The sequence below is a fragment of the Erigeron canadensis genome, chromosome 5 (assembly GCF_010389155.1).
Source record: "Erigeron canadensis isolate Cc75 chromosome 5, C_canadensis_v1, whole genome shotgun sequence".
In the NCBI taxonomy this organism is placed as follows: domain Eukaryota; kingdom Viridiplantae; phylum Streptophyta; class Magnoliopsida; order Asterales; family Asteraceae; genus Erigeron; species Erigeron canadensis.
In genome coordinates, this window is record NC_057765.1 from 26,882,255 (window position 1) to 26,904,074 (window position 21,820).

The 21,820-nt window shown below is 34.8% G+C and overlaps 4 protein-coding genes across 4 annotated transcripts; 2 read left to right on the forward strand and 2 right to left on the reverse strand.

The window, feature by feature from the left end:
• Nucleotides 1-714: 714 nt before the first annotated feature.
• Nucleotides 715-1,719, forward strand: LOC122601454 (protein ANTAGONIST OF LIKE HETEROCHROMATIN PROTEIN 1-like). Its single transcript, XM_043774212.1, has one exon. The coding sequence runs from the start codon at nt 715-717 to the stop codon at nt 1,717-1,719; it is 1,005 nt and encodes a 334-aa protein (XP_043630147.1).
• A 6,227-nt stretch (nt 1,720-7,946) lies between these two features.
• LOC122600134 (filament-like plant protein 4) lies at nt 7,947-13,291 on the forward strand. The gene is made up of 6 exons (XM_043772799.1): nt 7,947-8,339; nt 9,544-9,644; nt 10,713-10,854; nt 10,941-12,228; nt 12,312-12,372; nt 12,758-13,291. Exons 2-6 carry the CDS (start codon nt 9,558-9,560, stop codon nt 13,169-13,171), a joined length of 1,992 nt encoding a protein of 663 aa, XP_043628734.1. The 5' UTR covers nt 7,947-8,339; nt 9,544-9,557; the 3' UTR covers nt 13,172-13,291.
• A 3,719-nt stretch (nt 13,292-17,010) lies between these two features.
• On the reverse strand, nt 17,011-17,726 carry LOC122599618 (40S ribosomal protein S16-like). Its single transcript, XM_043772153.1, has one exon. The coding sequence runs from the start codon at nt 17,644-17,646 to the stop codon at nt 17,200-17,202; it is 447 nt and encodes a 148-aa protein (XP_043628088.1). The 5' UTR covers nt 17,647-17,726; the 3' UTR covers nt 17,011-17,199.
• A 607-nt stretch (nt 17,727-18,333) lies between these two features.
• LOC122601455 lies at nt 18,334-19,047 on the reverse strand. The gene has a single exon (XM_043774213.1). The coding sequence runs from the start codon at nt 19,045-19,047 to the stop codon at nt 18,334-18,336; it is 714 nt and encodes a 237-aa protein (XP_043630148.1).
• Between the last annotated feature and the right edge of the window lie 2,773 nt (nt 19,048-21,820).

Below are 21,820 nucleotides of genomic sequence, written 5' to 3' on the forward strand. Positions count from 1 at the left end.
CCAATTATGAGCAAATAATTGTATTTGTGTAATGATCTATTCGGTTATTTATTGTATATAATAAATTTTCAATTCCTGATTATTTAATGTATATATAAGTTATCATAGTGTTGGTTTGATTGGTCGGATGTATTTAATATCAAGAATTAAAAGTCCATTAAGGGGAAGGGAGTGGTGGACGGCATGGGTAACGGCATGCCATGCCGCCGAGGGAACACCGGCGCCATCCCCACGGCATGGCAGCGGCATGGAGTGGAGCAACATTAAAGCCCTGCGAGGGATGCTCAATTTCGACCGTTGGGAGGAGCGTATGAGGGGTGGGGTCCACCTTAAAATGACCGTTTGAAGTTAATTAAAAAAAAAAAATTCCCCTACCTATTTATCTATAAATACTCTTCTTTTTTAACCAAAAAAAACACCAAACAAAAACATATCTTCACACTTCCACAAAAAAAAAACACCACATTACTAAAAAATGGATTCCTCTTCCTCATCTTCTTCATTTTGTGTTCCACCGAAGTTAGACGATTCGTCTACGGGGAGTACTTTTCAGTTTTTTAACCAAGTGTACGCCGAGCTTGAAGATACCGGCACTTCTACCGACACTCGTAGGTATATTGATCGAGACCGGGAAGAAGCTCACGCGATACTAATGCGTAACTACTTCGTTGAAGACTCAAAGTTTGACGAACCATTTTTTCGTCATCATTTTCCATGAGCAAAAGGTTGTTTTTGAAGATTGTTGGTGATATTGAAGCTAACTTTAGCTACTTTCAAGAGGGGTACGACGCACGGGGTAAAAAAAGTTGCAGCGCTCTTCAAAAGTGCACATCGGCGATCAAGCAACTGTCTACGGGTGAACCTTCATACGCGTATGACGAGTATTTATGTATGGCTGCTAGAACGGGACGCGAGACCATGGAGTACTTTTGTGATGCGGTCGTCAATTTGTATCAAAAGGAGTTCTTACGTAGGCCGACATCTCATGACATTGCTCTCATCACACAAGCTCATGAAGAAAGACACCACATTCCAGGAATGCTTGGTAGTCTTGATTGTACACACATCGAATGGAGGATGTGCCCTAGACACTTAAAGGGGCAATACACGAGGGGTGATCACAAGGTACCTACTATTATGATTGAATGTGTTGCTTCTTATGACTTGTGGATTTGGCATTCGTTTTTCGGTCCCGCTGGATCGAACAACGATGTCAATGTTTTGCAGCAGTCGCCGTTGTTTCAAAACGAGCATAATGGATCCGCGCCAGACAGTTCATTTAGCGTAAATGGACATGATTACAAGCGCGGTTACTACCTTACCGATGGAATCTATCCTAGGTGGGCTGCGTTTGTTAAAAGACTACAAGAGGCTGCAAGAAAGGATGTTGAGCGAGCGTTTGGTGTTCTCAAGGGAAAATGGAAGATCTTGGACCGTCCCCTCCGGCTATGGACAAAGGAGAAGATCAAAAAAGTCATCGCTGCATGTACTATACTACACAACATGATCATTAAAGACAACGGGCGGGCGATATCACCGGTTCATATTATGAATCCACCGGTGCCAAGAGTCTATAACCCGGAAGCAAACCGGGAGATAATGGACGAGAACGTGCATCATCGGCTCCGATACGATCTCACGGCGCATGTATCGGCTTTAGACTTATCATTCCTTGACGATCCAGCGATGCAGCCACCATCAGTCGCGAGTTTGATTTAGTTGTCTTCATTTTAGAAATTTAAAATTTAAATTTATGTACTTTTTAATTTATGTTTATGTAATGTTTAGTTTTAATTTTAATGAATTTTTAAGTTTTTATTTAATGTTTGATTAAATTAAATGAAAAAGAAAAAAATTTTTAGGAGAAATGAGAAAGTCATGAATGCCATTAAAAATATTTGGGAGGGATGGTTGGAAGAGTTGAAAAGGAAAATTGAGTTGGAAATATTTGATTAATGAAATTTAGGAGGAATGGGAAATTGGGAGTCATGAGTCATGACTCCTCTCCCCCTTACATGCAATGGATACATAACCATTTGTATATTTTAGTGTCATTATCCCAAATCAGTTGAGGAAATGATATATTTTTTTAAAAAATAGTCTATTAATTTTTCTAACAAGTGTAAACCACTAATTATCTTTTAATTTTTTTTCCTAATAAATGTCTAAGATAATATAGTTAAGAAGATTATCAAGCTAATTTTTCAAAAAAATATATTATTTTCCAAACAATATATGTAGTGTAAAGTTGATTTTAACTCGATAGAAAAAAAATACTGTAATTAATAACAGAACCCATCATGAAAAGATCAAATTACGAGTATTTATGTATTTTTTTTCCCCTTTGATATACCATATTACCATGTTGAAAAGATCACTCTCATAATTACCACGTAATAATGTCATGTGATTAAGTTCTAAGTGAACAAGATTTTGTCATATATTTTTGACTATCAGATGATAACTACAAATAAAATTTAAAAGTATAATTGTTAGATAAGTCATAAATTTTAAAACAAAGTAAGGATCTAATATAATGGTTAGAACTTAGAAGGATGGTTTGCCCAGAACTTGATATTTGATCAAAGATTAATAAACCAGATACTGTATCTTTGGTTGTACATATAAATATCTGTGTTTAATTTGCCTCGTTGAATTTAAAATAGAATCGATTTACACAAGAGAAAAATAGTCGACTTGTTTGAATAGACGGATAAACCAAAGCAAACATATTTTTATATACCGAGCCTATATCACATTCTTTTCAAAAATAATAATGCTAACAAACCAATGAATAGCAAGTAAAGCTTTCGTCAGTTGTAGTTTGGCAAGGCAATCGCAAGCATACATCTGAACAAATACCATTTTTTTTAAAACCCTTTCTGCTACAGAGCAAAGAAACCTTGCTACTACAGACCAATTAATCTCTCTGGTTTTTGAAGTCGTATTCGCAGAGATTTTAATTGGGAAGCAGTGGCGGCTCAAGGTTTGTAGAGGCCTCAAACGAAATCAATTTTGAAGGCCTAATCCATTAGGATATAAATTAAAGTAACAAAAAAAGTAGTTTGACTTTTGTTATTCAACTACTAGTAATAAAAAAGATGTTGATACAAAAACTAAAAAGGCGTTACTGCAATGTAAATTGTATAATGATACTTAGTCCTAAATCCAAACATTAATTCTAATATACAGAATATTGAGGCCTTGAAAATTTGGGGGCCTAAAGCGATCGCCTAGTCTCGTACTACTGTTGAGTCACCTCTGTTGGGAAGCCAATCTTCCGTGAGAAAAAGTTATTGGTTGAAACATGGAAAAATTTCCTACCGTGATCTTGCAAAAGAATGTTTTACAAGTTGCAATGAGAAGGATTCAGAATCACGGATGCTAAAAACCTTAAAGGACAATGAGAAGGTCATACAGAAGCCTTGGTTTCTTGAACGTATTAACGAATTGCATTACAATTCGCCGATATACAGACAAACCGAGCTAGAATTAACAATCTTGAACAAGGAGTTTGACAAGCTCATACAGAAGAAATAAATGATACTTAGTTGCTATTGGTTAGGGGCAAATATTCATTTCCATAAAGATGAATAATGAAAATTATTATGTGGTAATAAGATGTGGTTATTTTATTTACGGGTAAATTAAAGGCTCAAGCTAGAAGAAGAAGAGCAAGCATGCAGAGTTTACCCAAAACATTTTTACCGGCTTTAGGTTTTTTTTTTTTTTTCTAAAGGCTAATCTAGATCACCAACAGGCTATTGGCTAACCAAAAGTTAAGATTAGAAATAAAGGTTCAAAAAAAAAAAGATTAGAAATAAAAACTAAATTAATAAAATCCATATGAAAATAATAAAATTTAACATGTGTTAAAACTTGTTAAATTGATTATATACTAAAAAAGTTATGTACTCTGTATCATTAGTCTTTGTAGGTTCACCTCTAATATGAGTAATATTAACTTTATTCTTTCCTTTTCCTTTATATACTTTTTGACCGTTTTAAACTTTCAACTTACGAAAGCTCATTTGATGCATATAGTCGATTTGGACATAAAGAAATGTTGTTTCATGGAAAGCTTTTCATTAAAAATTATTGTAACGTCTTCATTGCATGTTAGTAAAAAATAATTATGAAACTGATGTCTTTCATTATTTTTTCAACGTTGTAAATATTGGTTATCGGTTTATTATCGGCCGACCCCCAATAAACAATAAATAAGATATATCGGATACCCTAAAATGTAAAGAAATTTATCTAAAATTTATATTTATACTAACAAATAAACAATTTGTAATGTAATATATCAATAATTAGAATATAAAACTATAATTAAGAAAATAATTACAATTAAAGTTTTGAAATTTAAGTATCTATAAACTATATTTAAAAGGGAAAAGCGGTAGTAAAGAAATTTTTTAGTGTGAAAAATTTTTTAGTGTGTAAAAATGTATATAAATAGTATGTTCACGTTAACTTTTTAGTTGTCGTGGACAAATGAGGTTTTACAAAATAATTATGAAAGTTCACATTAAAAAGTATGAATTTTTAGTTCTAAAGAAACTTTTACACAATTTTAATTTTATATATTTTTACACAAAAAAAAATAACAAAATTTTTAATTTATACACACCCATTAAAAATATAAATAAATACAATATCAAATGCAATATGATTGTTTGTAGTGAGAATACGGTCATACTAAATTGTTTAACGTTCCATGATGACCACTGACACGTAGCTGCCATGATTGTCCCCTCCCCTCTCCTTTTTCTTTTCCTTTTTATTTTCCCTTTTTGTCGTTACTACCACTATTACTTTCTTAACCCGTTTTATCCATAAAACTTGATGAAAAATGAATGATAGACATAAACAATAGGCATAAAGATATGTTCCGAGTAATGATCAGATCAATCCTCTGAATTGTTTAGCGTAAAAATCATTCTAATTAATAGGATCATGACATGTGAAAAATTAAGGGGTGAGATTATAAAAAAGAATTAATAGATTACATGTGTTAACAAGTGGATATATTAGAAGGATTTATCATTTTCAATATGTTCAATGTTTCGAATATTTGACATATATATTATGAGTTTTTAATTTGTTATCTTAATTTTACTATTTATCAATGTATTATTATTTTATTTTTTAGTCTACTTTTAGACAAATTAATTAGGCATATTAATTATTATTCAAGCTGAGTTTATTCTATTATCATATACTTAACCTAATCTTCTTATAAATCTCAATCTTAAAACACATTTCATTCACTAATTTCTTTTTATAATCCACATCTTAATACTGTCACAGTGTCACGATAGTATTTTTATTGTTAGAACATAACTCTTACAGAATGTTGATTGCCATGTCAATGCGTAAAAGTCATTTGGTATACAAACTACATAGAAAAAAGAAGAGCACTTATTGTGTTGTCGTAATAAATAAAACATCAGTAATAGTTAATGGTAACGTGAAATTCATGAAACGGATGCAGAATTTAATCATTTTTATATTCAATATGTATTTGTTGTTATGTACGGCATATTTTTTATCGAGAAAATTTGACCAAGTTTCATCAAATCACAGGGTATACTGGTATAGTAGATAGCTAGAAACGAGCGATCTTAAATTTTACGGAGTATATCTTTTAACAACTAAGAAAATATCAGGTACTTAGTACTCCTATATGACATTTCAATGGTGAAGGTATACACTAACTAACCCAATTTAAACACACGCATACTTAACGTCTTAACCCACTTAATAAAATACAGTAATACATTTGCAAACAAATATAAAAGAACGAATATTCACAAATAAATCTTTCAGGTATTCACGAACTTAATTAAATGAATAAACATGTGCTATGTTTACGCATATCTTTTAACTAAACTAATATATTTTCTAACTTTTATTCGTTTATTTAACTTTACAAACGAATTTCTTGCTGAAGGATTCATGGACAGTTCGTCTTCAGTTCGTCAAGAGCATACCATTAAACCAATATTTATTTCAGTTTTTATTTGATAAAGTATAATTAGATTTAGCAGGGCTGGATTTGAGGGTGTTCAACATGTTCAAACAAACATGGCCTAGTTTGTTTAAGGGCCTAAAAGTTCAATTTTCATTTGCTAGTATTAAATATTCATATTATAATACCCAACGATTATAATGTGATATTGTGTTTCTGTTTAGAATTGCTAATTATAAATGGTATTTTTTTTATTCTATAAAATCAGAGAATACATAAATGATATGGATAAAGGTCCTTATAAATAATGTAATGCAGGGCCTTTAAAATCTATGAGACGACACTAAGATTTAGATAGGCGCATTTTATAAAAAATTATTATAAACACTTGTAAATAGCGTATCTATTTTCTTTTATGCTTTCATTTACAACACAACAACAACAGGACCCAATCCATGTGCGGGGTATGGGGGAGGGGAGCTGTAGACAATCAATGCCTCTACCCACAGGTAGAGAGACTGCTTCCATAAGGACCTCCAGTCACAAATAAGTAAAAGTCGGAAAGTGTAAAGTGTTTAGATACATACCTGTCGGCCGAGAACATCATAAAAAAGAAATACCCATCTGTTAGCCTGGCTACCCTGAGAGTAGGGGAGAGTAGCAAACACGCGACCTAACAATACCTTAGCGCCAGTTCGACCATACATATACAAAGCAGCCATATTGAGCATATTAAACAGCATAGAAAATTAAGGACATAATATACAAATAGGAAATGGCTAGGAAAGTATATATATATATATATAGGAAATGACTAAGAAAATAAAGGCCTGATGGACCCAAGAAAATTACAAGTACCTATGTAATAAACAGTTTTAGTTTTACATTATATATAACATTATTGTATGCCTCTGTAAACATAGGTCATGGGTTCAATCCTTATCTCATGCAAATATTAGAGGGTCTTTCCTACCATTTAGGTAGAAAATGAAAGCAGTCTCTCTACTTAGATAAAGGTAAGGTCTGCCTACATCTTAACACTACAAATAATGTTGCATTTCTCCATGGCCGGTGTTGGGGGACAAGGTGAACGACGTGTCGAGGCCTGATTTTTTAGGGGACCGTTTTTTAAATATATATAAAATATATATGTAATCAACTTAGCTCAATACAAATCCTAACAATTAACCAAAAATTAAACTATATAGTTTAACTTACATTAAAAAAAAAAGGCACTTACATATCTTTTACGGATAAATAAAATTATATTTTTCAATTTTGGATTGTAACCGCAACCCACAAACTACTCTAATATCCTTGTAGACCTATAGTACTCTTCAATAAAGTAACAATATAAAATGAGAGTATTATACTATTATATCTTTTGATTTGATGTGTCCAATGTATAAGTTTATCCAGCTTAATATTTATGAATGTATTTAACTTGTATTATATTTTTTTTGTTCTTTTAAATATATTTGTAAAATGATATGTATTTTTTGAAGATTATCTTAATAATCTTCCTAACACTATAAAATAATGGCATATGAATTTTATTAAATATCCTTTTTAATCTTATTTCTTATTTTATTTTCATATGTCATATAATTTGAAAAGTACGTTTGTTATGTTTTTAAATATATTATAACTTTTTTCGTGATTTTATAAAAATAGTTTATATAACATAAATCGTTTCGTTTAATTTCATCCAACTTGGAGGCCTTTTTTCTGGCTCGTCCTGCGTTTATAAATTCTCAGAGACGGTTATGCATTTGTCCACACTTTAATGAGTGAGAAATGTGAACAAATTAAAAATTTTGTCATACTCACTAAAAATATAAACTGTGCAACTCAAAACTCCTAAAAAAACAGCACTTTTCTTTCTTTCATTCTATATAAGAGCCCCTCTAAAACAAGTGTGCCCAACAACTTTGATGTGCAGAGTCACCGTACTCTGTCACACTTACTGTACTATTTGATGACTTTTGTTTCTCTAAGCTTTTTCTTTTCCTTTTTTTCTGTTTTTATGTCACCTTTGGTTATAACCACACTCATTAATCCACCACTTTCATCACCCACTCCCCTCCACTACACAACAACTAGTCTTACTATAATAAAAATCAATACATATATGTGTGTCGTCTGTCGGTGGTTGTGTTTGTCTCATTTTACTAATCTCAGTTTGTAACCAAAATCATCACATTTCCTTTTCTGCATATATACATACTATACACCCTCACCTTTTTGTTGAAATTTCAATTCTTTGACCAATATTTCAACTTCTTCTATATATACGTACCATATATGGTTGTTAATTTTTGGGTGAAATTCTGAAGTCACAAAAATTATCTGAGCATAAAGGGTAAGCTAGGTAGCCTTTCACTTCTATTTTTGTTTAGTACATTTATTTGTTTTTTTGGTGTCCAAGGTTATTAGCAAGTACACATACATATGGTTATGTTTATGGTAATGTTTTTGGTCTGAAAATATACTTTTTTTGATATAAAAATTAAGGAGTCTTTAATTATGTGCAGTGAAGTGCATTGTAACTTTAATTCTTCTTTTATGGATAATGATTTATATATTTACCTTTTAATAATGTATATATTTCAAGCTATCCGGACAATTAAAGGTTGTGAGTTTCGTTCTATTTATAATATAAATGTGTTTGTATAAATGTGATCAGTGCTAGTTTTATGAGCGAGATATGGGCGAGGTGGAATGTAGCTAGAGTCTTACCTTTGTGCAGTGCAATGCAATGGTAGACTGAAAGACCTCATGCAAAAGTAGTGTGTCGAATTATATTATAATTAATTAATTTACATTTGGATCAAATAAAATATCTCTTGTCCCTCTCGGGTTCGATCCGCACCCATGTAGGACCGAGGTCCTTCTGGAATAGTCTGTCTCTCTACCTTTGGGTTGGGTAAGACTATTTACATTTCACGGTCTGTATACCGTGAAAAGCGATATTGGGCACGGTTGTTACTTTGAAAAGTGATATTGGGCATGGTTGTTACTTTATGGGTGTATTTGCCTTCGCTCACACAGTCACACATACACACCATATATATAAATATATATATTTGCATTTTACAAAAAATGTTCTCCAAAACTTGGCTACTTTTTTATAACTTAAAGTTTTAACAATACTTGATGAGATGATGTAATGTTGCAAGCCGCCTGTAAGTCGACATGATTTTTAATATTTAATTAAGGGGTTTAAATTATATAAAACTTTAAAAGAAGAAGTGATTCTATGTTGACAATTATAGGCAATGTGTAGTTGTGTGTGTGTATATATATATAATATAGTATAAATATATAGTATAAGTATTATATTAAAGTTGATATGCCTTAAGTGAGGTCACTTGTATGTTTTATATATTACTACAGTGGTAATTTTAAGGGATTAGAGTAAAGAATAAACCACACTTTTAATAAATTGCCATATGTTTTTAGTAAAGATGCACCTTTAACTTTAGTGGAGCAATTCTTGATTGCTTTGTTTATTTTTTCACTTTTTCTTTGTATTTAGTTAATGTGTGTTGGATTATTGTGATCAGAGCTAAAGAAAATCATGGACCAAAAACCATGGCCATGGAAGAAAAAATCTTCCCAAAAATCTCTTGATGCAAACAATGAAGCCGAACACGAAGCAACAGAGGTATATATTCTAAGTGCTCCTTTTACTTTTAGCTTATTGCAACATTTTTACTAGCATTAGTTGAATACCATAAAGAGCAACTTGTTTTTCACATGATCAAGCTGACAAGACCAATGGGCGGGGAGGCCCTTTGTCCGAGTGGCGATGCAAGTAACTCATCAACTAAAATGTCATGGTTTTAGTCCCATTGTGGACAATTGTAATATCCCCCCAAAAAAAAGAACTATCAAGTTTACAAATATATTTTGTGCCCAATTGGACCTCTTCAATTATTAAAACAAAAGACTTATGTGCATCCAAATAATAGATGAGGAAGAAGAAGGAATTATTGTATCTATTTGTAGTTGTAGCATTGATAGTTGCACATTATTTGTATTGACTGAAAATTATTGCTATGGTTGAATTCTAATAAAAGTAAAACTGTAACAACTACTATTATTGTTTTAGTCATTTATATTTTTACCAATAGCCTTAATTATTCCAAAACACATTTGCTTCTATAACAATTATTCTCAATATTTAGTCATATAAAAGTTCAAGAACTTGATCATAAAAAGTAAACACGTTCTAGTTTGCAACAATGAGTAGTTTCAGTATGAAATGTAAAAGTAAAAGAACCATTATACAACCAACTTACTCTTGCAAATGATTATGTTTTGTCAATTTTAGAGAATGGTACTTTCTTTTGGCACTTTTAGTCCAAAAAAGTCCATTATTGTATTTCCCTTATTTCACAAGCTATGCTTGTCTCCAATGTGTAGTTGAATGTGATAATTTGGGAAGTTAACGAGTCATACAATATTTGTCGTATTAATCAATGATAACTTTTTGTTGAAATGAACTGTCTATTTGCTTACCAGACTAAACAATTTGGACAAAATATGGAAATGCAGGTAGATACATTTTATTTAAAACTCATTCTTAACAAATGTGATGTTCTTTCTGCATTTTTGCGAGAAATATGATTATATTTAGCCAAAAGCAGGTATATAATGGCGGAAATAAAAAAGCGAATTGAACATAATACTTTTTAGTTTTTACTGAAAATGTTTAATTTATTTAACACAGCGGCTTCAGTATGATAAAGAAGCAGCTTTGGAGAGGACTGTGAAAAGCCTCCATGAAAAGGTCGCTTCTCTCCTACACGAGTGCAATGCCAAAGATAACCTCATAGCAGAACAAACAAAAACGGCAGAAAAAACCCTTGAAGGTGATCATTATTCTCTAATTTGAACGTTATGTGAGATTTTTTTGTTTAAAATGTTTTGTTACCCATGAATGTTTTTGTTTTCACAGATCGGGATAAGGTTGTCGAAGAAATGGCTCTGAAAACTCAAGAACTAGACGCAGCAGTGCAGCAGAAGTTAGAGGCTAATGAGAGAGTGATTCACTTAAATTCCGCATTGAAGGATTATCGCCAGCAACTGAGCTCTTTAAAAGAAGAACAAGATCAACGGGTAAGTGAAGCTGTGGAGGAAGCCAAAAAGGCCCATAAGAGACTAGAGGAGAAATTCACGGAAAACACGAAAAAGCTCTCGGTTTTGACGGTTGAAAATGCTCAACTCGCTAAGGCACTTTTGATAAAAGAGGAACTAATCGAAGATGTAAGTCATCAGATGTCACAAGCGACAATGGAGTTCAATGAGTTGATTTCAAGGTTGGATTCTGCTGAAAAGGAAAACAATATTTTGAAATACGAATTTCATGTTCTTGAAAGAGAACTTGAGATAAGAACTCGATGTGCTGATGTGGCAAATAGGCAGCACCAAGAAAGTATGAAACGAGCTGTGAAATTAGAAGCTGAATGTAAGAAACTTCGGTTGATGGTGAAAAAGCAGATGGCGGGGTCAAATGATAAACGAATGGTTTTCATGATAAATCGTTTATGTGAAGTGGAAGAAGAAAACAAGATTCTCAAAGAAAATATGCATAAGAAAGACGATGAAATTCGTCTATTGCAAGAGGAATTTGTTCAAATCAAACATGATGAAATCACGCACGTTAATGGTGTGAGTGGACGCTCAATAATTGGAGATTCAGATATGAGTCTAATGGATGATTTTGTTGAAATGGAGAAACTAGCAATAGTTTGTGCTGACGCGACTAATCTTGATTCGATAGGCAAAGAAATAGTTCCGGTGGCACAAGAAGATGTCAACAGTCCATCAAATGAAGACTCTAATTGGTTGCAGAGTGTTTTAAAGACGATTTTGGAGCAAACCCATGTCTCAAAACGAAAGTTCGATGAAGTGTTGGATGAAATCAAAATAGCTTTAAAGTGTCAACATAATTCTGATCCTGTTAGTGGCTATATCACATGGAAATCTCCTGAAACTGAGAAAAGTATCGGGAGCTTGAAAACCGAACTGGAAGGCTTAAAAGAGTCAAAGATAACGATAGAGGACCAACTTGAGAACCAGAAGTTGATCAATGAGGAACTTGATCATAAACTTTCTGTTGCTCAAGTTCAGATAAATGAAGCGAATCAGAAGGTATCAGCTCTCAAAGTGGAACTGGAAGATAGAAGTCATTGCTGTGAAGAACTAGAAGCAACCTGTCTCGATTTACAACTCCAACTTGCAAGGTACCTGCTCTTTGCTTTCCGATTTACCAAATTTTAACAAATTTCCATTACCGAACCTGACTTTTGGAATATGTAATGTGCAGTGTTTCTGATAAAGATGTGACAAATGTAGATGTCGGGAAAGAGGTGAAGTTGCTCCAAACGGTAGGCAACTTTTTATCTCTTAACAACTATATTTAACATTGAAAATGGGCAATTGCAGTATACATTTAGGCTAAAACTATAGATAGAAAATGTTGTCAAACTGGTCAGCTTGTGAGTCATAATGAGTTTTGCTAAAAACTAGTAATAAGATCACAAAGATCACATTATATGAATAAAATGATTTAGAAAGTCTTATATCATTATAAATATGCTTTGAGCCACATTGGACGCATTTTTTTAAAAACTTATTCATTTCAACCGTTTGTTAAATATAACTTATGACACCAGTTTAGCAGAATTGTCCATGTAAATACTGATGTTCTTCCTTTCCTTACGTATAAGAGATGATATATATCAAGACAAATAAGTTCAAACCCTTTTTCAGGAATCTGAATTATCAGCAGCTTCTGCAAAACTGGCCGAGTGTCAAGAAACAATCTTCAGCATTGGCCGTCAATTGAAAGCACTAACACCGCCCCCAGAATCAGCAGAGCTGACAACCGATAAAAAGTCAAGTGAGCATTCATCTTTACGTGACCGTATGGTGGCAGAGGACATTGGTGACATGGAGGATCAGCTAGGCTCTCCAAAGACTAAAGAGATCATAACTGCCACGGAAACAAAGGTGCCCCTACCTGTTGTTGTTCGTGTTGGCAGCTGCAAGTCTCGTGTTGCACCGGGGGCGTTGGCTATTGTACCTAGTAAGAAGCGGGGTAAAGGCACCGAGCTGTTAAAGAAGCTTCTGTTTAGGAAGAAAAGAGGAAGCAGCAAGAAGAAGGTGCTTGCGATTGCTCCATAGAACGTAGGATGGTTTTGTGAGTGGTATTTCTTTGTCTAGTTGGTAAGCCTGGTGACTTTTGTTTGTAAACTTTGTTATAGCTAATCTAATCTTCGAATAAAATAGGTTTTCTGAAAGTAATAGAATCTGAATTCATATTCAGTGGTTTGTACTTTTACTAAACATAAGAATCACATAACATGAGGACATGACCACTATATAAGGGCATGAGTTGAGACATATATGGAGAGCTCAGACAGGCATAGGGACCAAACCCATGAATGTATCAAGACACGGGGATGACTACTTGTGGCTCAGACGTAGCTGGGCGTAGGTGGTTTTCGCAAAGTCTATTTTGAAGGAATGTGTGGACTTTAGGTCTATGGCTTCCATCAAATCTGGCTTCCATGAAGTCATGAAACAATCTTGTATAATTTTCATGTCCAAAAACTTTGTTAAATAATTTCGTAAAACCATGTACCAAAGTTTCTATTTAAATGTTCAGAGATTAACAAAATAAAACAAATTAGTATATATTGAATAACTGTAAGCACTTCAATCTCCATTGAAACCTTAACCTGATCCATTTTCTCATTTTCAGGCAGCCTAAACCTCTGTAAACTTTCCACTACTTCTTTCATCTCTATACCACATGTCGTTCTTATGTTTGAGACTACTCTGCAATATCTTGTCTTCAGCTTCCTCCTCCACTTCTTATAAACCACGTAGATATTGCTTTTGAGCACATGTGATTCGGGTTTTTTCATTCTAATCCACGCCTGTGTTCACCGATGCAGACGTTTTGAGACATTGGATGGTATTGGAAATGGGAAGTCATCTTTGAAAGGATTCAAAATGTCTGAAAAATGGGTAAAAACTCGGCTTTTTAGACCAGGAAAGATGCTTGGAACAAGTGACATGACAGGATTTGAAATTAGAAATTTGAAACCGTTTGTTGTTAGGATTTTGAGGATTATATATGTTTGCTTTGATTCGTGGATTTAAATTTTGAAATTTAATTTTGGTCCATGAGATAACTTGAAGGAAAATGATTTTTTACTTTGAATCAGCATTGACAGGATTTGTAAATTTAGCCCACCACAATTAGATTTAATAATTGGGTTTTTTCGAATGAATCACGCCTATAGTTCTATAGAGAGAGAGAGATTTCGGTTTGATGGTGGTCCATCTCATTACAGAATAGCAATGCAGGACGCTTAATATATGTAAAAAAAAATAAGGAAAACACAAGACTGCCTAAGAAAACCCAGTTGTAATCGCCGAACCTTTGAGTTAGACTGCAAAAATATGTGTCGAACCGGCCAAATAAAAACCAGATCTGGGTGCGACAATGGCCCAGACCTAGTACCTCTATTCAAATGCTCACAACTTCCTAACGCGTTACTTCTTTCACATACATTAATGGAAGTCACATATTCTTTCACATAAATTTATGGAAGTCACATATTCACGTATTTGTGTCGCAGACGGCCTATGACCTTAAACAACATCATAAGATACCAATTAGTATAGCTAAAACCTTAATCCATAAATTCATCTAGTCTAACAAACTTTCTTGTGTGTTTATAAAAACTGCCTGTCAACAATGGTTACCAGATCTTTTCTTCTCAATTGTTTATTGCTTATACATAACCAATCTTTGATTTGACACAGGCATCTTGCTAAGTTGTATATATCATAAAAAACTTGTAGCTTAAAACTGTAGTAATTTGGACACATCTACTTATTTAGAAAATATTCACGGTTTAACCAGGTTACATGACAGAAACAGTCCTAAGAGTTCATCCACCAGTTTAGGTTGAATAGATTATTTCAATTAGTCTACAGATTCATAAGATTGTCCTAACCTGAACCTTTACAAACCCACTTCCATTAACCCTTGTTACATTACCTCCTGCCGAATACATACGACAACTTTGTAAGCGAAAACCCTGACACTATGTATATCAAGACAATACGATAACTTTCATGGACAACTAGAAAGCTATGGTAGTTGTAAGATCAGGTATGTGAACAAAATCAGCAAAAGCAGCAACGACTAAAAACAAGAAAGACGTACACCGTAGATTAACCAAAAAGGGCTGCTGCTGTTAGTGCACACTAAACCAACCCTCATCAGCCTGGCACTATATATAATAGAGAAACCGACCAAAAGAGGCCCTATCATGTTGCCAGGTTATGCGAACATACTATAACTGCAAAGTGAACTTTGAAAAAGCACTGAAATCACAACAAAATAAACCAAAGAAGACCTTAGACATGAGGGTATGAGGCACAACGCTACGAGTGAACAAATCATCAACTCAAAATACTAAGCAAATAATTCCAAGCACCAAAGATGAAACAAAACTACCACAAGTATTTGGAAATGCTATTCAAAACAAAAGGATGTGCAGATTTTATAAAAAAAAAACTCCCTACGACCTCAAAAGATCTTTATCTGATACGTCAAGACACAGAAAAGAAACAAAGCCGTTTTAATATACTACACACATGAGTCAAAACTTTCAAGAAACATATAGCAAAAACCTTCAGGAGTCTTCTAACCCTATTGGCCTTTGAAATAAATCCAATAGCCAAATCAGGAGGGGAAAAAATAACAAATCACCTTCAATGATTCCGTCTACTGCATCAAAAATTGAACTAGGCGTAAAATCAATTTTAAACCAATACAAAATACCCCCTTCCTACTACATAAATCGATATTCCTGAGTCCTGACACATTAGTCCTTCAACTGTAGGACATTCTCCTGGTAAGATCAAAACTTTCAACACATTGCAGATCAACCAAAACAGTTGTGCACAATAACTTGATATTTAACAAACATTGACCACTTAAAAGGTAAACTACACTTAAAAGTTCGGCTAAACAATTATCATTTACAGACCCTTGTATCAATAAGAAACCCATCTTAATAACCAAATAATCAAACTTGACAACCCATCCAAGTCCTTTGTAAATATATATCATAACTACACTCCATGTAAAATCAAACAAGGTTTATCCAGCAAGCAACAATTATGAACTAAAATCACATTCTTAACTCTGCAGACACTTCTACCATTATAATATGTTTCAAAATACCGACTTTACCTAAACACAATACAAATATAGCTAACAATTGTTTAAAGCATAACACAGTACTCCAAAACATTTGCTTATTGACAATGATACAGTTCTCTTAACACTCAGTTGAAAATCATTTTACCTAAAACCTTAAACCCCAAATTTGTACCACTGTAAAAACTAACAAATCTAACATAACTATAGTAAAACTAAGAAAATCATCAACATTAACACAATATACTAAGCATAGACTTATAAGCATCAAAACAAATATATTAAGATAACTCAGCCATTTCTAAACAACCAGTTAGTCAAAAACCTTATATTTGTGAAATAAATCTTATATTATAACCTAAACTTACCTAAACACACATTTAAACAATCCAAAACACACAATCAAAAAACCATAAAAACAGATGCTCCATACATCCATAAACATCCTTAAAAGCATAACATACATAGCATAAATCTAAAAACACAAATATTGTATTATATTTGCACCACCATAGAAAGTAACACATCCATCATAACTATACAAAAACTAATTAACATTAACACAATTTACTAGGCATACAATAATAAGCACCATTTAAATTCTATATTATTATAAACAAACATTTTGTCCAGCATTTTTAAAACAAACAATCATAATCTGTAGTTCAAACCTTATATTTGTTATAAAAATCTTAACCTTATATCCTAACTTTAATTAAACAGTTAAACACATAATAATCATCAGTCACAAATAAATAATCCAAAAAACACAATCAAAAACCATAAAAACTGATGCTCCATACATCCATAAACATCCTTAAAACATAACATAGCCATAATAATAGTCTCCAACACTAAAACAAAAATCCAAATTCCAACATTAAAATAAAAACATTAAATCATGAGAAAACAAAACAAACCCATAAAGACCCAGAAGATTCTCATAATTTCTTGATGATGATATTCTTCAACGGTAAGATTTCTGGAACCTGGCACGTGCACCACGACCACCAAACTTCTTAGGCTCACATCTTCTAGGATCAGCAACAAGCAATGTCCTGTCATACCTAACCAAAATATCCTTAATCTCTTTTTTCTGTTCTTCATCAACATATTTCTGATAATACGCCACCAAAGCCTTTGAAATGCTTTGTCTGATTGCATAAATCTGAGAGGTATGACCACCACCTTTGACCCTGATTCTCATGTCAACGCCTGCAAACTTTGACCGACCAATTAGCAAGATGGGTTCATAAGCTTTTGTCCTGAGGATTTCTGGTTGGAGATGCTCGATTGGTGCGCCGTTCACTTTGATTAGTCCACGGCCGGCTTTGCAGTGAGTGACGGCCACGGCGGATTTCTTCCGACCGAAACATTGGACCATGTTGGTCTTGGCGGCTGGTGGAGTTGCCATGGTTGGAAAGAGAGAAACCCTAGTTTTTTTTTTTGTGTGTTTTTTTGTGAGAGAGAGGAGAGTGAGGCGATGGGTTTGTGTGTGTAAAAATGAGGTTGTAAGGAGTTTTATATATTAGGGTTAGGTAGGTTTGTAGGGTTTTCGTTTATTGGGCCTTTGGTTTTCTTCAGTTTAGCCCATTGGGTTTAAAAGGTAGAATAAGTAACGAAATAAAGGCTTTTAGGTTGATGGATCATGGATGGTTCTTGTAGGTTTTTTTTAATTTCGACCACAAAATAAAACTATTTTCTTCATGGTGGGTTTTCAATTACATTTGGTCTAATCACATACTTACATTGGCTTCTTATTATGTAACAACTATCCCAAACTGCCCAATTAATGACCCTCCAAACCAAGGTACTCAGTAAAATTAGCTCAATCAGAATACGCCAAGATTTGAACACGAACTGCAAACAAAGAGGAGAAACATTGTGAGGACCCACCAAAAAAACTCTCGTTACCACTCATTCTAGTAAAGAAATGGTTATCATTTTTTTTTTAAAGATCAATCAAAATTCATTTATTCACCAAAGTCAACAAAGTGCTGACATACATCCCCAATAGTTTACAGCCCCTAACTAAAAGGAAAAAAAGAGAAGAATTATTGCAGTGTAAAGAAAGTACAAACACCCGATACAAACCAAACTATCATCCAATATTATCCGGATTGAAAGATGCCCAAGAGTTCCAAGACAATCTCCCCTTTGAGTGGTTCTTGATCCACAAAAAGCTTTTGGTTTTAATCTCTCCAACACACCTTTGTAAAGAACATTCCACTCCATTAAATACTACGTCGTTACGCGCTCTCCAAATACACCAAATAGCTACTAGAACAACCCCATAAAATGCCTTTTTAAGTGAAACCGAGCCCCTCATGTAGACATGGATGTCTAACAAATCTTTGAAACTAAACACAAATATTGGGGGAATATTACACCATTGGGATATAGCCGCCCAAATAGATTGGGCAAATCCACAGTCAATGAATATATGATCCACCGATTCCTCCCCAAAACCACATATTGGACACAAGATTGAGGCCACAGTAATGTTTCTTCTAGTTAATGCAATACGTACAGGAATGCGATCAAGAGCAGCCCTCCATGATAGAATACTAACCTTGCGGGGAACCCAATTATTCCATTTGAACACATACCCAGAATGTGAGAACCTGTGGTTGGCCAAGTGTGATTTAATATCAGACACTAAGAAAACCTTTGACCCATTAAGGGTCCATTCCCATTTATCAGGACCATCCGAGAGGCGGGGAGGAAAAAACATGGTTGTGAGTTGGTGAAGTTGGTTGCACTCTTCCATAGACGCTGGCGTTCTCTTCCATAACCAAGCCCAAGTGTAGCCCATTGAACTCTACACGACCCGATTGGAAATCACACATCCTTTATAGACTTCAAGATTAAACAAGGCCGGAAACGCAACAGCCAAAGGCTGGTCACCGCACCAGCAATCTAACCAGAACCTGATCGATGACCCGTTCCCAGCCCGCGCCTTCAGTAGCCTTGAAAAGTCTAGGCCATAATCAACCAGACCTATTACCGCCTTAAAAACATGCTTCCACAGACTAGCAATTGACATCTTAACAGGGATAAAATTCCAGTTTCTAGAGCTATTATGGATTGCCCAGACCACTTGCCTCTAGAGACCCGAGATATCAACTTTGAACCTCCACCACCACTTTGCAAGCATAGCTAAATTTGCATCTCTTAAAGATCCCAGACCAACCCCGCCATATTCAACCGGGGCAATAACTTTATTCCAAGCAACCCAATTTATTTTAGATTTTTCATCAGATCCACCCCAAAAGAAAACCCGCCTAATGCGATCCAATGACTCAATGACCGCCTCCGGGGCACGATATAAAGAGAAATAGTATGTGGGAATTGAGTTCAAAACCGATTTTAGCAATGTAATACGACCACCATATGATAAGTGTTTAGCTTTCCAAGTGGATAACCTATTCTGAAAGACGTCAACCACTCGCTTCCAATTTTTGCAGAGATTCGTATTAGCGCCCACTTGAAGGCCGAGGAACTCGAAAGGGAATGTGCCAACCTTACAGCCCAAGAACTCGGTCATGGATTGGACCTCACTTCCTTGCACCCCAACTCCAAAAATACTGCACTTCGCCATGTTCACACGTAATCCCGAGACCAAATAAAAGCACCTCAACAACCGTTTGAGGCTTTTTGCATCGAACATAGACCATTCACCCAAGAATATTACATCATCTGCGTAAATCAGATGTGAAAGAATAAGGTCTGATGGAGTACAAGACAGCCTTGAGAATAACCCCACCCTACATGCTTGATTCATGAAGCATGACAAGGCCTCCATAGCGATAACAAATAGGAATCGCGATAATGGATCTCCTCGCCTGAGTCCCCGATAACAAGGAAATTCAACAGTAGGTGAGCCATTAATAAGAACAGAGGCCCTTGCTGATGTAACCAATGCCATAACCCACTGTCGCCATTTATGAGGAAAATTCATTTGGAGCAACATGGAGTTGAGAAAATTCCAATTTAGTGTGTCATAAGCTTTCTCTAGGTCAACCTTAAAGAATAACCCTTTAGCTTTCTTTTTCTTCATCCAACCTAACAACTCGTTTAACATTAAAGGCCCATCCACAATATTACGACCAACAAGATACGCTGATTGCTCGGGGGAGATAAGGCCTCCAATTACGCCTTTTAATCTGTTAGCCAATACTTTTGACAAAACCTTGTTGACACAACCAATTAAGGTTATGGGTATGAATTCACCAAATGAAAAGGGGTCCCTGACTTTCGGGATCAAAGAAATAAAAGAAGCAGCACAACCTTGATTCACCTTTGCACGGGTAAAGAAATCTGAAAATAAAGCCATAAAACTATCTTGTAGACCCGTCCAAGCCCTTTTAAGAAATTTAAAATTAAACCCATCAGGCCCAGGGGCCCGATCACTGCCACAATCCCAAACGGCTTGTTTAATTTCTTCCATGGTAAAAGGAGCAACCAATAGATTGGCGTCTGAGTCAGAGAGGCGAGCTAGGTTTGTACAGCTAAACGTGGGTCTGGTCATCATAGGCTCTTTAAACTTATTTGAGAAGTAACGTACTGCCTCATTCTTAATAGATGTCGGATCCATAGTCCAAATACCATCCACCAAGAGACCATTGATACGGTTATTGGAAGTGTTAGCATTAATCACCTTATGAAAATATCTAGAATTCTCGTCACCTTCAGTAGCCCACCTGACTCGAGATTTCTGTTGGGCATCCCAGGCCTTGATACCCTTGATACGATCAGCTTGGGAGAGGGCCTTAGATTCTGCTAGGATCTCGAGGGACGCCATTTCCTTAAGCTTATCCGCGTACATCCAGTCCATCTTCCGTTTCTCCACACCTACCCAATTTTTAATTTTATTTTTAAGGAATCTAAGCTTCGTGCATATTGCCAAATCAGCAGGACCACGAAACTTGAACTAGTTACATTCCTTGAGGACGAATTCCAAAAAACCAGGTAACTCAAGCCAGGTATTGAAAAGTCTAAATGGGATATGGCCAAAATCAACTGGAGCCGTGCATAGAAGAATGGGGCAGTGATCAGATAGGTGTCTAGATAGGGCTGTCACAGCAGCTGTCGGCCACCTATTAATAAATTCCGAGCAGACCAAAAATCTGTCCAACTTACTCATTTTCACACCATTATCAGACATATATGTGTATTTGTGACCCCCCCATGTTATATTCATGTAAATCCGCCGACAACAAAAAATTGTTAAAATGATTGGAATTTGTAAGCACAAATTCTGAATTCATCCTTTCAGTTCTACTTCTCACATCATTAAAGTCTCCCAAAAGAACCCATAACTCAGGTAAGGAAGACTTTATGTCACTCAATTGTGCCCATAAATCTTACCGCCTAGCTGGGTCGTTAGGAGCGTGCACGTTAACCACATTGATCCGAACCCCCAGTGGTAACAAATCTCCAATAATAATTAAATAGTGGTGGGAGTTGAGCATACCAGCCCTGTGAAACACAGTAGGATCCCAAAGGCTAAGGAGGCCACCCGACATACCTAAAGAAGGAACCTTTTCAAAATGAAAAATTGTTCTGCCCCAAAGAGAAGAGTAATC